This window comes from Lycium ferocissimum, chromosome 4 (assembly GCF_029784015.1).
Source record: "Lycium ferocissimum isolate CSIRO_LF1 chromosome 4, AGI_CSIRO_Lferr_CH_V1, whole genome shotgun sequence".
NCBI lineage: Eukaryota > Viridiplantae > Streptophyta > Magnoliopsida > Solanales > Solanaceae > Lycium > Lycium ferocissimum.
Genome location: NC_081345.1, coordinates 8,655,726 through 8,673,241, shown reverse-complemented (window position 1 = coordinate 8,673,241; position 17,516 = coordinate 8,655,726). Strand labels below are relative to the sequence as shown.

The following is a 17,516-nucleotide window of genomic DNA, read 5'->3' as shown; positions in this document are numbered from 1 at the left end:
TCATTGTGCTTATTGGATTTTTTGTGTGGTTGAAAATAGTGAATGAATTTGTTGGATTGACTGGAGGATTGGATATTGGATATTGAAGTGTTTAGAAGGATATTATTGAAAAGGGTTGTAACGAATACAAACCGGAAAATAAGAGGTGTTGCTGTTATCATAATTTCATTCTTAATATTCGTGAATAATTATTTCATATACTATTCTTTTACATATAACCTTTCAAACATTGTCAAAAGTTCATTAATGGTGAATTTGTTGGATTGAGTGGAGGATTGGATATTGGATATTGAAGTGTGTAGAAGGATATTATTAAAAAGGGTTGTAACGGATCCAAACGCGGAAAATAGGAGGTGTGATCGTGATCGTTTTGCTGTTGTGGGGTGCTTATTGAATATTTTGCTATGGATGGGCTCCTGCTTTTCGTTAGAAAGCAGGAGCCCTGTCCCCGGATCTCCGGTATCTACAACTAGAACTACAAAGAGGAGGAGCTCGAAAAATAGGCTGGGTGGTTTGAGGAATTCTTCGTTTGATTATAGGAAGGAAGAACAGCTGCAAGGGATTCCTGGGCGTATGTTCTTGAATGGATCAAGTGAAGTGGCTTCACTCTTCACTCAGCAGGGCAAAAAAGGACCTAATCAAGATGCCATGATTGTTTGGGAGGTTAGTCAATTTCCTCAGCTCATTATTGTTGTAAAATAATGATCAATAGGTGTTTAATTTGCATGAGCAACGACAAATGCATCCATCATGGCTACTGTAAAACTTCTAGGGGTTAAGTTATGATAGTTAACATTGTATCACAGTATTGGTGCCTAATGATGGTTGTTTTTGTTTCAGCTTGTATAGTTATTAGAGGATTATGTTGATGTGCTTAATTTACCTGAATCTACATGTGACCATCTGATTGTATGAGTGGTTATAATGTCACATTTGTTTCAGCTCCTTCTTCTACTTTTCTTTTCAAATTTTCGCTTTTGTGAATTTGGGAATGCAACTTTAAGGTATTCATACTTGCTCTACCAGTTCTCTCACCCTTTAGTTTTATTACTAATTAAAAAAAAAAAAGATCGATTCATTAGAACCTAGAACTAACATTTTGGTGGAAGGTCTTATAAGTCAAATTTTAGGTACTCTTCTCAGCTAAGTTACTCGGACTCTTAGAAAGTGTTGCCGTACCCGTGTCGGATCCTCCAAAAATACACTATTTTCGAGGGATCCGACATGCATCCGGTGACATTTTAGGAGAGTCCGAGTAACTTAGCTTCTCAGGCATGGATAAATACACAGCTTGCTGAGAATGTGTAGGAAATCTAAATAGATACTTTAGGTTCATTTTTGTTGCATGTTCACATCCGTGGAAGAAACCAGTATAGGAATACGCTTGGCCACAACTGAATGCTCTTCCTGGATAGACTATTTATGGCTTTACTCTCTCGACAGGATTAAGAAGAAAACATTTCCCTTTGGAATCTTCTTTCTTTATTTTGTCTTTTTATGTGTCAGCCCGTTACTTAATATAGTTTTTTAGTTATATGATGTGTTTCCCCTCTGACGCTCTTTTTCATTTTGTTTTATTTTATCTGAGCCAAGTTAGGATTTATTCATCCTTTATCAGATATCGTTTGTAGTGTTTTCCCTTGATCACATTTTTGTCTCAATATACATGTTAGAAAGCATTTCCTAATTTTTCATTGTAATAAATATTTCAGAATTTTGTTTCGAGAACAGATACAATTTTCTGTGGCGTTTTTGATGGCCATGGTCCTTATGGTCATTTTGTTGCAAAGCGAGTCAGAGATTCTCTTCCTTTAAAGCTAAGAGCAGAGTGGGAAGATAATATAAAAGATGACGACTATGTAAGAGAGAATAGTCCAAATACTCAGAGCAGTCTAAACTCTGAGGATGCTTCCTTTATATCTGCTGATGAGGAGTCAAAGGTTTCAATTGATGTTGAAGACACTGAAAAGCACCCGGAGGTCTTTCAGACATTAAAGGACTCATTTCTGAAGGCTTATAAGTTTATGGATAGAGAACTGAGCAGTTATAACAATATCAATTGCTTCTGTAGTGGGACAACAGCAGTAACGCTTGTTAAGCAGGTCCTTTAACAAATTCAGAAGGACCTTGCTACATTTGTGCTATGTTATTCTGATAGTAAACCTGTAACTTTTTTTTTTTCCTGCAGGGTCAGGATCTTGTAATTGGAAATGTTGGAGATTCTAGAGCTGTACTGGCTATGAAAGATAAGGATGGTTCTTTGATGGCAGTACAATTGACAGTAGATCTTAAGCCTAATCTACCAGGTGCATATAACCCTGCATGCTGCTTTCTGAATTTCATTATTGCGTTAAACAATTCATGAAATTATGATTTATCCTCAGCTTTATGATAACGTATTGCTGCCTAGTCGACTGGCCCTAATTCTCATGTCAGTTCTTATCACTTGTCTATGAGGTCGCAATAATGCAATTACGTAGCCAATAGCCATCGACATTGATCGATGCCATTTAGTTGGGCAAAAATCAGAACCGTTAAACGATTATGCCTCTGTTTGGCTCGCAATCTTCTTCCTCTTTTTTCCCCCTTTCATCCTCATTTGAAACAAATGGACTTAGTCAGAAGCTGAATGTCTTCAGTTTGTTGATTGAAATATTATAGAAAGATTGTAGTCTCATCGATAATGGTATAGGCTCATTGTAACGGGACTGGTTAAGCAGGTCCGCTATTCAAATGGAAATTTTTTCTTCGCTTTGCTCTGTTTCTTTGTCTAGTCCCGTTTACTAAATCACCATCTTTTGTATCTCATGGAGAGTCAAATTGGTTATGCACATTCATTTAGATAATTTGAAGTATCAAGAGACGGTTCTTCCCTTCTTGAAATTTTGCAGATTTAGATTGATAACTTGAGAAATGTACAAATTACATTCTCTTTACCATGAGCAATGGATTTCAATTACTTGTATTGTTTATGACAACATAATCATGTAAACTAGATTGCATGCAGTACAGTTGGATTTGGATGGTATGAGAAAGAGAAGGAAAAGAAGGATTAGAGAGATCTATTTTTACGATTCAAAACTTATTGAAATTAATTTTGACCAATGAGATGCTTAATTTTTACACAGTCGTTTTATAGGTGGATGAATTTAGAGATGAAGTGATAGATGTTTTCTTCAGGAAATGCTTATGTTCATTAAAACTGAAGCATTCTACATTGTATTCTTGAAAGTAGAATCTGTTTTTGCATTGTTGACTCGAACAATGCTAGTGATGGCTCATCCTACTATACTTTTCTGTTTAACTAAACTTACAGAGGAGGCAGAGAGGATTCGCAAATGTAAAGGGCGCGTGTTTGCCCTTCGCAATGAACCAGAGGTTGCAAGAGTGTGGTTGCCGAGCAGTAACTCTCCTGGACTAGCCATGGCACGCGCATTTGGAGATTTTTGCCTGAAAGATTTTGGCCTTATTTCTGTCCCAGAAATTTCATATAGACCTTTAACAGAAAATGATCAGTTCATTGTTCTGGCAACAGATGGAGTATGAGTTTATTCGTATTTTTTTTATCAATACATATATATTTATATTATCTCCACGTCAAAAATTTACTTGATGACTGTGACAGATTTGGGATGTGCTTTCAAATGAGGAAGTGATAAATATTGTGGCTTCAGCTTCACTCCGTTCATTTGCAGCTAGATCACTGGTTGAAGCAGCTGTACGAGGCTGGAGGACCAAATACTCAACTTCTAAAGTTGATGATTGTGCTGTTGTTTGCCTCTTCCTTGATTCAAACTCAATTGTCTCGTCCACCGCTTGCGGTACAAAAAAACATGATAAGACTGTTCCAGAAGGCGATGAAGTTTCAGAAAAAGAAAACGAGGAAGTTTCAGATCGAGAGGAGGTGCTTTCAGAGGAGGAGAATGCATGGTCTGCGCTTAATGGGGTTTCTCGGGCCAACACATTATTGGCATTGCCAAGGTTTGTTCCTGACTATGAAGAAAAGAGAGCTGCCGGAGGAAGCAAATCAAAATAGAGGGTGAACTTTCCTATCCAACTCTGAATTTATTGTTTAAATGATATTTCAGTTTGTTTTGCCTTGTCCATCTCTTTATATGCTTAATTTCATTACTGAGGAAAAGAAAACTGAAAAATATTCATTTCTGTGGTCCGGAGAGGTGTCATGTCCGCAGCCTATATATTAGCGTGTCTGGGAATCATCCTCTTCTTTAGTGTAGGTAGGAACTTGAATTTTGCATAATCCAAGTCGCAGTCTTCTTCGTCCTTGGTTTTCTAGCTTCTCTTTTTGTCATATCTCAAATGTGTTGCGCCATTTGTTATTAATATTATTATTGTTGTTATTGATAATAATGTGTGGCAACTGGCAATGCAGCCTCTTCCAGCCTTTTGGTTCAACATGCAGATAGATTTTCATTGCTCTCTCTCTCCCACCAAACACTTAGTCTTACTAATTTTTATACTTGTTAAAAGCTAAACAATAAAGAATGCGTAGCAAGTGACATGCTTCTCTGGATTTATGGGGTTGGATCTTGTATTTTATTTTTTTCTCAATGTTATTATCAAGTGGTAGCTAGGAGTCTATCTGAGAGGTTTAAGAAAACTAATGTTAACTGGTGCACCAAAAGTTTCTTTAGCATCCTCGAATCTTTTGGATGATTCTTTAACTCACGGACCAACATATTTTCTTCCATTATTTACAAAATACAATATTTCTATCTCAAGAGTCCACATTCTAATTGACAGTGATCACCAATTCCACCCTGCCTCACCTCACCTTACTCTTTTCTTTTGAAAGGGTGGTTGGAGAAGTAGAGGGTTGCATTTGCCTCTTTTTGCTATAGGTTTCAACTTTTACTTCTAAATTTACTCCCTTTAGTAAACCCTGTTTCCTACTCTTTTATGGGATATGCTCCTCTGGAAGTTGGAGATGAAGGTTGTATTCGGTGCGGAGGAAAATATTTTTCAATTTTCCCATGTCCAGTTGGTAAGGGTGGGTACCTGCCGTTACAGTGGCGAAACCAGGAATTCAAATAAGAAGATTCAAAAAAAAGAATTATGCCAAAGGAATTCAGTTACTTATTTATATGTGAAAAAATTCATATTTTCCTAGTTACGTAGTATAATTTTTCAACTAAGGGGGTTTCAACACCCCCCCCCCCCCCCCGGAGCCCTCTGCCTCTGCCCTTGGCTGTTCAGAGATGCTATCAGAGTAGGAAACTCATCCTCAAATAAAGATGTTTTCGATGCTACTCTCTCGGCAAGAACAAATTTTTTTATTGTGATTTTTTGGCGAGTTGAACAAACCACCAAAAGAGTGAGAAAAAGGGGCCAAGGTGACTAGCAAAAACAAACAGGGCACAATACTCGTACAAAGATGGATACACTAATTCACACTGAAATAGGGGTGGCAAATGGGTGGGTTTGGTTGGCTTTGGTTTGGTTGAAAATGGTTTGAACAAAAATGGGTTGGTTTTCAAACCGCCCATATTTTATGTGGGTAAATATGGGTTGGGTGATAAATGGCTGAGTTGGTTATGGGTTAACCCATATTATACAAATGTAATATTATTTCAAGTGTATGTTTATAATTTTTTTTTCTTTTGTCAAGTTAAATTAATTTTTTCATATAAATTTCAGGGGTGAGGGGTGAGGGGTGAGGCGTGGGGGTGGGGGTGGTGGAGGGGGTGGGGTGGGGTGCGGGTAAGATTTTTTTTTTTTCATTTTTTAATTATTTTTTATAGAAGTAAATTATATGAAATTGATTTTTTTGGGGGTGGGGTGGAGGTAGGCGAGGGGGTGGGGGATCAGAAATTCTTTTCCATTATTTATAAATTTTTTATATAAGTAATATATATGAAAATAAATTTGGGGTGGGGTCATGGAGGGGGTGGGGCGGGGGGTAAGGATTTTTTTTTTCCATTTTTTTTAAAACTTTTATAAAAGTAAAATATTTGAAATTAATTTTTTTTGGGGGGGGGGGGGGAGAGGTGGGGTGGGGGTAAGAATTTTTTTTAATTTTTTATATTTGAAATTTAAATTTGTGGGGGGGGGGGGGGGTGTCGTGAAGGGGTGGGGGTAAGAATTTTTTTTTTTTTTTCATTTTTTATAAAATTTTATAAAGGTAAAATATATGAAATTGAATTTATTTTTTTTTGGTTGGGCGGGGGGTGGAGGGGTTATGGTGGGGGTGGGGGTGGGGTTGGGGGTAGGGATCGGAGTGGGAGGTAAGAAAAAAATTTCTCCTTTTTATAAAAGAAAAATAAAGTATATGAAATTAAAAAAAAAAAGTGTGTGGGGGTAGGGGGGCATGGCGGAGTGAGTGGTGGGGTAAGGGTTGGGGTGCGAGGTAAGAAAGAAATTTCTCATTTTCAAAATTAGTTGCTATTGGGTCTAGTGTGTTTTTATATGGATACCCATACTTTTATGGGTTAAAGAGAGATCAATTTCATATTTACTCATTCGAAATATGGTTTTGACTAACTCACTAACACGGTAAGAAATGGCTAATTTTCTAAATATGAGCTCAAATTGCCACCTCTACACTGAAACAAAATGATGAATGCGAACCATCCGAAAAAATATGAAGCTTACTTTACTTAATATCCACTGTCTATCTGTATCCTGTATCACATTAAAAAAGAAAAGGAACATAAAAATAAGGAAAAAAGAGAAGAAATATTTGACACTAGCGTTTGCGAATGGTTCCTATATAAGCAGAGAAGAAAATCTGCTGATGTAAAGTTTCACAAAAACCGATTTCCTTTTTAAGAATAAAAAATCATGCTGAAACCTTCAAATGTTGTATGTAACATGGGTACAGTTTTTGTGATGGTTCTCATTTCAACAAATAGCATAGGAAAGCGATAATGGAGAAGAAGAATGTAAAAGCCATTCTTGAATCCAAAGTAGATGCTGATGAAATCTTGTGAGCACCCACTGTATACACATTTCCAGAGGTTTCATCTTTCACCTTAATGTTTGAAGAGCCTGAAATCAACAAACAAAAGGAAAACCTTATAAGGGAAAAATTCTCACTCTTCAGTAAAACTATGAACATTGCAATGGTTAACGTTTCTATCTAACATGCATTTCCGAAATCAACAAAAAAGAAAACTTCTACTCCTTCCGTTCCATATTACTTGTTCACTTTCCCTTATACACGCCTCTCAAAAAATCATAAATAAAAGGTGTATCTTTATAGCCTTAGCCATATCTATCTACAATAAATTGTATTCTAACCAATATTGATTATTTTCAAGAACACTTAATATTAAGTGTAAGATGAGAAATATTTAATTAATTCTATTTTGATTTTGTAAATTGATAAGTACTCCCTTCATCCCATATTACTTATCCACTTTCCCCTTTACACGTCCCTCAAGAAATCATAAATAAAATGTGTAGTTTTATTACCTTACCCTTATCATTATAATAAATTGTACTCTAATTAATATTGATTATTTTCAAGGACACTTAATATTAGGGTAAGATAGAAAATATTTAATTAATTCTATCTTGGTTTTGTAAATTGACAAGTAATTTAGGACATATATTTTTAGTAATATGGGACGGAGGGAATAATTCGGGACATATATTTTTAGTAATGTGAACAAGTAATATGGGACGGAGAGAGTATGAACATGGCACTGATTAACATTTCTATCTAACATGTATTTCTCAAAAATCTCTTTTCCTTTTCTGAATAAGTGGCATCCTCCAGATATAACTCGATTTTGGAAAAAATAATGAACAAGGCTACTGACTAGATGACCAGAAACGATTTTAGCAAAACAATACACTATCAAGTAAACATCAAAACGAAAATGGAATCACTAATTGAAAAGTTATCTAAATTCACAGAATGCAGCACCAAAGGATATGCCTGTATTAACATCTAGATGAGTAGGCCAATGAACTGTGAACATGGTATTATGTGAAAGAGTTCCCTCTGATACGATTAATATAGGTTATTAAGGGAAAACAAAGACTGTAACAGAGCATCAAGTAGAACACCTAACTAGACAGTTCGTGTGATTTTGATTGTCTTTTTTGCAAATTGACTTTGATGATTGCACTAGTCCATTTCTTTAACTTTTTAATTTCTGTGCACTGCTGATGTATATACACAACTAGGTCACTTACAAGATAATATAATAAGCATCAAGTGATAACCTCAATAAAATGGTAGCTGACTTACCATCACTAGTTAAACTAAATTGATAGGGTAAAAAATCTTTACATTGTCATTGTATATAACTTAAAGCCTTTTCTAAAAGGGTTCTAACCAACCATCAAGACTAACATCAGTTCATTCCATCAAGTATAAATTCAAAAAGAATTCAGCAAAGAGCAACACAACCACTAAAATTCTATAGACACAACAAACATCAAGGACAGAAAGCCAATCGAGTTCACAAGATAAATGCCATCAAATGCATAGATGAGAATAATAATACTTGTTCAGACAACAAGTTTTATTCAATACACTATAGAAGAAAGTAAAGCAAGAAAATCCATCCAAATAAGTATGAAAGTGATACTCACAGTCATATTGAGTCCAACCAATGGTCTTTTTTTCAAGATCATACAGAACAAGCTTGTTTGATAACAGAAGATCTGCATCAAAAAATTCAAAATTTAACATAAATATGCCACCAAAAATGTCTATAAAATATTGTACCAACTTGAGCTCAATTATGACAAGCTGCACATTTGCCACATAATTCTGTACTTTTACAAAAGAATGGAGAAATATCTAAAAATACAGTTAGAGAAGAATGAGATGCTAATTATGAAATTTATATATTGAATTCACTTTTGCCGCAGGTGTGGAAAGGATATCTCTGACTATTAAACTTCCTTGCAAAATTACCCTTCGAGGGTTCATCAATAAAAAGGATTTGTAAAAGGGAAAAAATATTGACCCAAGCTAGGTGTCTAAAACAAAGCTAGGTCTCTAAAACAAGGTGAAGTTCCATTAAGTTCAGTAACATAGTCAGAATTATTATTTTTTTCTTCTTAATCTAGCCTAGTTAAAATTCTAAGATTACTTTAGAAGTTATATGGGCAAAGTAGGAGAGGGTAAAGTGATACCTCCTAACAGAAAAATTTCATCTCCATCCTTTCCCGGCGTTCCCTCCTGCCAACCGATACACCATTCATTGTCCTGAAAATTTAACCAGAGAAACTGAGAAAACGATTAACAACAAACGAGACTTTTACTTCATATGTCATCTAAGCTACAAAAAACATGTATCATGTTGCCTTCCCCTGCAGCCTAATAGCAAAAGCTGTCAACATTCATTAGGACCTACCCTGTCCTAGTTTTAGTACAGAAAGCACAAAATGAATAAGACAGAATTAAATCTTCAAGTAAGAAAAATCTAGTGGTTAGACAAATACATGCAGAAAAAGAATGCAGTAAGCAAAAAAATCATAACGGGACAAACACATGCAGATATATACTGCTGGAGGTAATGGGTTGACACAATAAATGATTCAAGTGTGCATTTATTGCATCGTCGTGTTTTGTTTATTATGCTCATGCTTATATCCACGTTGTTAAAGTATTAAATGGGTTTATCGTGTAAACCCAAGCAATCACGTAGAAACAATATAATCCGTCCCCCACCTCTCTTCAGCACACATTTGCAAAAACAAGATCATGTGATTATCTTTTTTCTTATTTTTTGGGATATGTTAAGAATAATGTAATCAAATAAAGAGAGAGTGCATAGTTGGATTACTTACATGAACTTCAAAAAGATAATCATGGGGATAGGCTGTTAAAGAAAGATTTCCCATAAACTGAAATGTTACAGGTGGGAAACCGTCGTCAACACTGCACCAGCAGATTAGGACCAAAATTAGGTTGATAACAGTGGAAATAAATTTTGAAACTAACGTGATTTATCAGAACCTTACCTTCCCTTGTACATAAAGCAGTCGAAGTCCCCATCACGAGAAGGTTTCAATTGTTGCTTTTCCATAAGCTATAGGAGCAGAGAATGCAAAACTCAAGCAGTAAGGGACAAATAAAAGAACCATGTATGCTCAGAGAGATAAATGTATTTAGCAGTTTCTAGATTACCTTGTTCATGAGAGCATTATAGGCCTTCCTTGGAAGATATACTAAGGTTGTTCCGCTGTCAATTATTGCTTTAGACTTCGACTGAAAGATGGAAGTCGGAATGTTTACAACTTCACCACCGACCTCAATATCCATCAGAGAAACAGTATAATGTGCCCTAAAGAGGAGAGAACCATTTCAGTTCAATCAAGCATTTATCATCTGGTAATCAGTTCTCCCTTTTTAGCAAATAAATATACATACAATCAGTGGGGAGCTAGCCCTTCGAATGTGGGTTCGGCCGAACCCAGTAGCTTTGGTCCGAACCATATATTTGTATTAATTTTTTTGTCAAATATGTACAAATTATTAATTTAGAACCCCGTAACTTTAAAATATTAGAACCCCGAACCCACAAACTTCAAATCCTGGCTCTGCCTCTGCATACAATTCACTCCTTCCCTTCTCTCACATACTTTGATAGCGGGACTACCATACTACTGTAGCGCAAAGAAACTCCTCTGACAGTTAAACGTACATAACTAAAAAGTTTTAGCGCATAAGTGATATGAGAGTTATTGATCAAGCAGATACACAAAAATGGAGCATATGCTGTGGACAACAATGGGAAAGAGGAAAACTAGGACTGATGAAACTTTTTAGGTTTTGCTATTCTCGAAGAAAGAACTTCATGGCTTTAGCACCAAAGAAGCATATCCGACAGGAGAAAAACAAATACTAAAGGATATGGAACTGCCTCCTAATTCAGCAATAATTTGATTTCATCTAAATTTCTGTAATGAAGTCTGTAAAGTATAATCAAGGAAAAGTTAACTCGATAAATTGTGTAAATTTAATAGGCTTGCTTAGTTTTAGTTGTAAAGGGAGAACGTCGAGTCTTCTACCGTTTATTTTGCACTTTCCAGATGCACAGCTTTTCTGGACAGAGGTTATTTGAGTTGCTAGGAATATGTATTAGTATTTGTATCCTATTAGTGTTTGAATAAGAGAGTGCTAGTATTAGCAATTAGACTAAAAATAGAACTTCCTCTGTCTCATTAATGTGATGCATTTGAAGAAGGCAAAGCTTAATCAGATAATTTAACATGTTTAATACATTGATAAGAGTAGGAAAAACATATCAAGTATGAGTTGATAACTTAGACTGATCAGGAGAAGAGCACTTCATTATTAAATTAGACCTATTTAATTAGATTTTAATTCTTGAAAGAAGTGAGCACTGAAATATATTTTTGGCACACCCCGAATAGAACTCATCATCTAAATTAGGATGCAGGAGGTATAACAATAGTTTCAATTCATCTGACATACATCAGCAATTACAGAATTTTGATTAACAGTCTTTGGAACTGACTATAGATAATTTAGGAGGCAAAGGTAGCAGAGTGATTTTCAGTGCAGTAGTTGAGATCCTTGCAGTAGTTGAAATCCTTTCTAATTTATAAGGTGCAGAAGAGGAAAATAAATTCAGTTGCACAACAAAGTTAGCTACAAATTATTTTTCTGTCTGCATGTCTTATTTCTTCATTCTTTTTCCTTCTTTTTTTTTTTTTTTTTTTTTTTTCTCTCTGTGTGTGTGTGTGTGGAGGATGGTGGAGTAAAAGTACATACCGATTTGCGAGTAATGGAACTGAATTAACTTTTGGCTCAACTACTTGTCCAATAGCAAATATACCACCTCCCTTAACTCCGTCCAGGCAATGTGCAAACATTTTTTTCACGGTTCCAGCAGCAGCTAGCTGTGAGATGACGGACATGTTTGCTGCTCCAAAACCAATTATCCCATCAACTGCATTAGTTGATGTACCTAGGTCTCCATTTTGTTTAGACGAGCACCTATCTTGGATCAAAAACAGGTAATATAAACACACTTACACAACATGAACTAGTTGCCTATGCAGGCTATAATATGACTACCATTATTTTACATCTACCACAAGGGCATTCAAATATACATAAGAAAACAGGACAAGGACAACCAGTCATAGAATGACGAAAGTAAAGATCGGAAGTACGTAGTTAAAATGTCTACCAGGACATAAATTATTGGCATAGAGATATTCAGGAGAAACAAAGACCAATTTCAGCTGTTAGCAAGCTTCCCTGTGAAATAGTAAAGAAGATGAAAGCTTAATATTGTGATCTGGAGAAGCAACATTATTATTAATATTGTGATCTGGAGAAGCAACTTTATTATGCTTCACCAATTCATACAACTTCATTTCGGATGGTACAGCTGAAACATAATATCTTCAACACCTACATTCTGCAGTTATCCAACTCAAGAAACGTTTGAAACCTAACAATCATAACTGATTTCGTGATCAAACATCTACTTTCCACATGGCATAGAGTATTACTTGAACTCATACTCTCATATGCTACAACTAAGCTTCACTACGACACAAATATATAACAGATTCTGTTTTTAGTGCAACTGAGTAAACGATCACGCTATTGACAAGTTCAACGATATTGAAAAATAAGGTAGTGAAGGACTGACTAAATAAAGAAAAGATTATCACCAACGAATCCATGGAGATAATAACAAATCAAAAACTGAAACTAGATTATTCATTTGAGTCCATGCATCATATTACTTGGCAAAAACCTGTATAGATAGATAGAATTTGAAGTAACAATTAGGAGTAGACTTACCCAAATGCTATGTTTCCCTGCAGGGGTGATGTTTTATAGTCTCCGGAGACTTGATCTAAATAAATGTTATCCTTTACAAAGTATCCTCCAGTTGAGCTTCCATCTCCATAAGTAACCATATATTCACAGGGCTTTCCCACCTTGCAGTCTGAGCTGGTTGCGTCGAACATAGCAGTGCAAACATCTTGCTCACAGGTAATAGATTTCCCACTTGTTGACGCTTGTAAGTTATATTGTGTCAACTCGATCTGTTACAAGAAAGTTCAAAAGACAAATAACTGAATAATTTGTTCAACAAATTTAAAATGCTTAAATGGTTCCATTCTTCTGAACCGAAGAAAGGCAATTTGAAGCATAAATTGGAAGAGGGATCATACCCCGAGTTTACTTTCTGTAGGACATCTGTTACAGTCTGCACAGTTTACCCATAAAAGGTCGCTTCCAGTATCGACCTGAACATGATAGTCCTTTGAAGGTGTCCCGATTGCAATCTTAGTGAAATACAGCCTGCATTCCTTATTCTATGAGCTAAATAAATATTCACAGTGAAAGCATACCAAATTCTCAACCCCGACTCTTCCACCAATACTACCCCAATTTATTCCCTATATCTGTCAACACTTTTTTCTTTAAACATAGTAAAATCTTCTCTTAAACTTACTTAGTCAAAGAAAGAAGTTACTAAAGAAAAAGGGATGAACAAAAAAGCTGCACATGTTCAAACTTCTTAGAAAACATTTTCTCTAAAAAAAAAAATTCCTTAAAAATTTTAAAAAGGAGTTACAGCTATTCTTCTTTAAACAGGTTAATCAAATAAGCAGAAACGCTGATGCCTGACTGGATCTACAGACCTAAGTCAACGATATTATTCTTTTCAATACAAACAAAACAATTTGTCCCAACATGAAGAAAGTAAGAGATATAAGAAGTACTCGCTCCTGTTTTTCTTTGGGACGTCCCGAAATTCTGGTCCACTTTATTCTATACATCTTTACAAGTTGAAAAATCTCATAGAAGTGTTTATTAAACTATTCAAGCACCAATCGGTATGGTCTACTGGTCAATGAAGTGGGTTGAAAATTCAGATTTAGTTATTAGCAGAGGCAAAAGAGCATTAGGTGATTTCTTACTATCCATTCAAATCTTAAACCTTGATGGATAGAATTACTCGATACGTATCTATCTATCTGATAGGAATTAATAGGTATCCATGGAATTAGTCCGAAAAGAAGTATTTATTGAACTATTCAAATTATAAACTTTCAACTCAATTTGTTGGCTATATAACACCACCAAAGAATATGGTGGGACAATGAGATCTCTCCTAAAAATAGAGAAACTCTTTTGTATGAAGCATTTTTTCTTTTGCTGCGGCCTACACATAATTCTCGTTAGTTTGGAGTTGAACTACACGGTGATTAAACAAAAAGTACTCACTTTTTAACTAGCAAGTACTCCCTCCTTCAATGATTTGTCTTACTTTTCTTTTTAGTTCGTTTAAAAAAGAATATCTTGTTTATTTGACAACTCTTTAATTCCAATTTTCTACGTGACATGTTTAAACTATAAGATAAATGAGCATTTTGGTACCTTCTATATATCTTTAATTTAATTTAAGACCACAAGATTTAAAAATCTTTTTTACCTTCTTAAACTCTATGTCAAAACCAAACAAACAAATTGAAACGGAGGAAATATTATTTAAATACTACTCGGTTTCAATTTATATGTGAACACATTTGACTGGGTACGGAGTTTAAGAAATAAGGAAAGACTTTTAAACTTGTGGTGTTAAATGAGTCATAGATATTTTGTGTAGCTATAGATCATTGCATAAAGGTAAATTGTTTCCAAATATAGAAAATGGTCATTCTTTTTTACACAGACTAATACGAAAATAGGTTCACGTAAATTGAAACAGAAGGAGTATGAGTTGATGGTCACTTTTCCGCGAGTTTCACACCCCCAATTATCAGCTCCCTTTTTTCCTACCTAAATTATACATATACGGTGATAGTTCAGTTATGAAAAGGGAACAACTTATAGTTGGCGTGTAAAACTTGCAAAAAAAAAAAAAAAAAAGATAAAGTACTTCACATGTGTTTTTTGAGTTAATTCCTTGGATGGTCACTCAAATTTAGAAAATTTCCCACAAAAGTCACTTTTATTTTATTTAGGACAATAAGGTCACTCAAGTATTACCATATTCCTCAAAAAGTACCTAAACGCCTCAAAAGCCTACTTCTCTCCTAGTTGGCATACCATGTCACTAAAGCCTCATTTTTTAATTTTAATAATAGACATATTTAACTCATCAAACTCATTTAATCAAATTCATATTTGTACCCAATTAAATATCACATGGTTAAAAAGCGGCAAAAGAATCAAACCATACTTTTTATTAAGCCACTTTTTCAAATCTAAATTCTTTTTAATCTCATTCAAATGTATTATCTTTCAATTTAAATTAAAGTTCAAGTAATTTAATCTTTCTATTCAAATTCAAGTTTTTTAAATAGCATATTTTTTTCCACATTAAACAACATATTCTTTCCACAATAAAATATAATTACATAGATAACACAAAAATTACATACGTATTGGTTTAACTTTTAAAAAATCTGATTAAATCGTATATTTAAAAAATAAATTTAGTGTAATTTTTTTCTCTTTTTTTTTAGCTATCTATTCTTATATATGTAGTGTGCAATTTTTTGCATTTTCATTTTCATACCATCGAGGTCTTTTTATTTCTCATGCAAAAGGTATAGAATTTTCATTACTATAATACTTATTTTGAAATATTATATTATAACTCTTTTTTTTATTTTGAAATATTATATTATTAGTCTTATATGAAATATAATATATTCTTAATTTATTTCATGTTATGATATAGATATTCCAACTTGTCATGTTAATCATGTTAATACCTAGCAATATATTAAACTAAAGCTCTAAACAATTTTTTATATTTTAATTTTAAATTTTAATACTTATCTATGGATTTAAAAAAATTCTCTCTTTTAATTCTAATTCATTTAGATTACATGCTAGTTTATTCTTTTGCCACTTTTTAACCGGGTCATATTTGATTAGATATGAACTATGAATTTGATTAAATGAGTTTGTTGAATTAAATAAGTCTATTATTAAAAGATATGGGGCTCTAATGACGTGGCATGCAACCTAGGATAGAAGGGGGCTTTTGAGGTGTTTAATATTTTTTTAGGAAAATAGTGATACTTGAATGACTTTTTTGTCCTAAATGAAACAAAAGTGACTTTTATAGAAAATTCTCTAAACTTGGGTGACCATCCAAGGAATCAACTCCGTGTTTTTTTTTTTTACCATTATGCCTTTAAAATATTGTTTTTGTGATCATCACTAATATAAGATATACTCCCTCCGTCCCAATTTATGTTGATCAGTTTAGGGAGTCAAATAACTTTTTCTTTGACTCAATTTTAAATATAAATTTATAATAAAATTTACATATTTAGAAACTATGTATAAAGTCTGCATAGTTAATAGTAATTCAAATATCTGAAAAAGAATGGGGAGAAAAGCAGCGAAAAGAAGGGTTGTTTGACTCCTATGAAATGATCGTCTTATTATAAATTGGGACGGAGTAAATTAAATTCCAATGTGATAGGACAAGGGAACGTAGTGGGGATTGAAGAACTAACGCTGCACCGGTTGGACTGCCGTTGCCACCCAATTGGAAGTCGGCTGCGGCTGCGGCTGCGGCGAGCATTCTGCCATGACGCTGGACATCATGGGCTTTAAGTTGTTTCAAATTATAACCACGTAGCCCACCATATTTGTGCTCCACATTAAACACCACATTTTCCCCCTTCACATGTGCATGACCACCCAACAAAACCAACAAAAAAAGAATATTCAAGTACCCGTTTCTCCTTAGATCCATTATCTTCACCATTACAACAACAACAATATTGTATATAGATATCCTAACGTGAATGTATTTCTGTACAATGTATGTATGTATGTATGTATGTATGAATGAATCTTTAGAGCGTTAGTATATGTTTTTTTCTTTTTCGTTTGTGGGTGTGGCCTCAGATGGGGTGGGCTGAATGAGGGGAAGGGGTAAAGAGAGAGACCAAAGGGAAAATGGAAGCAAGGGGTAGTAAAACCAAACGAGAGACAGAGAGAGGAATTAACAAGGAAATGACAAATGGAGAGTTGAAATACCTTGAGTTTCCCTTTTTTCATGAGTACCAACAATTCTTCGAAATTTTCCAATGGCATTCTCTTTCTCTACACGTGCGTTTATACAAAAATATATAGCTTTGTCGCGTTGTTGTTGTATGTCGGGGTATTATGGTATTTGAATGCATTTTTAAAAAGTTTGGAATTCAGTATGGTATTCGGTATTTATAAAGAAAATATCAAAATACCGAATACCTTACCGAAGTATATAATTACATATACAATTCATATATCTTAGTATTATAACACTAACAAATATATAAACTAGTGTTATTAGAAAACTAATTGTTTAAACGTTGGAACTTTGACTACTCTATCTTGATTTAAATGTCTTTTTTGTGTAATTGATTTATGAAGGGGACTGTTTGTACTTCCTTTAAATATTTTTACATATGTAAGGTGTTTAGTACATAATAATTGAGACGTTTCTTAAGTAGTGGAAGTCATAATTCTCCACGATATGAATATATGTAAGTCGAAGTCGGACAAACTATGTATGTGATTTACTGTA

General features: G+C 34.3%; 2 protein-coding genes across 3 annotated transcripts; one reads left to right on the top strand and one right to left on the bottom strand.

The window, feature by feature from the left end:
* The first annotated feature begins 219 nt into the window (after nt 1–219).
* Nucleotides 220–4,296, top strand: LOC132051506 (probable protein phosphatase 2C 33). 2 transcript variants are annotated; one of them, XM_059442615.1, is made up of 5 exons: nt 220–663; nt 1,713–2,102; nt 2,189–2,306; nt 3,317–3,540; nt 3,696–4,296. In XM_059442615.1, the coding sequence occupies exons 1-5, from the start codon at nt 409–411 to the stop codon at nt 4,041–4,043; spliced, it is 1,335 nt and encodes a 444-aa protein (XP_059298598.1). In that variant the 5' UTR covers nt 220–408; the 3' UTR covers nt 4,044–4,296. The 2 variants fall into 2 exon arrangements, with proteins under 2 accessions (XP_059298598.1, XP_059298597.1); XM_059442614.1 differs by having other exon boundaries at nt 3,626–4,296.
* Nucleotides 4,297–6,590: 2,294 nt separating this feature from the next.
* LOC132051505 (aspartic proteinase 36-like) lies at nt 6,591–16,966 on the bottom strand. The gene is made up of 10 exons (XM_059442613.1): nt 16,459–16,966; nt 13,147–13,276; nt 12,770–13,017; nt 11,723–11,947; nt 10,112–10,268; nt 9,946–10,013; nt 9,772–9,862; nt 9,115–9,187; nt 8,566–8,637; nt 6,591–7,008 (listed from the first exon to the last, which is right to left on the bottom strand). Exons 1-10 carry the CDS (start codon nt 16,710–16,712, stop codon nt 6,857–6,859), a joined length of 1,470 nt encoding a protein of 489 aa, XP_059298596.1. The 5' UTR covers nt 16,713–16,966; the 3' UTR covers nt 6,591–6,856.
* Nucleotides 16,967–17,516: the final 550 nt, after the last annotated feature.

Excerpts from the sequence above, each read along its gene's own strand:
- LOC132051506 (XM_059442614.1), top strand. The coding sequence starts at position 409 with ATGGGCTCCTGCTTTTCGTTAGAAAGCAGGAGCCCTGTCCCCGGATCT. Across the intron at positions 664-1,712 it reads ATGCCATGATTGTTTGGGAG|AATTTTGTTTCGAGAACAGA; the intron begins GTTAGTCAATTT and ends TAAATATTTCAG. Across the intron at positions 3,541-3,625 it reads TTGTTCTGGCAACAGATGGA|ATTTGGGATGTGCTTTCAAA; the intron begins GTATGAGTTTAT and ends TGACTGTGACAG.
- LOC132051505 (XM_059442613.1), bottom strand. The coding sequence starts at position 16,712 with ATGGTGAAGATAATGGATCTAAGGAGAAACGGGTACTTGAATATTCTT. Across the intron at positions 11,948-12,769 it reads CAGGGAAACATAGCATTTGG|GTGCTCGTCTAAACAAAATG; the intron begins GTAAGTCTACTC and ends GATCCAAGATAG. Across the intron at positions 8,638-9,114 it reads TGAAATTTTTCTGTTAGGAG|ATCTTCTGTTATCAAACAAG; the intron begins GTATCACTTTAC and ends TTTTTGATGCAG.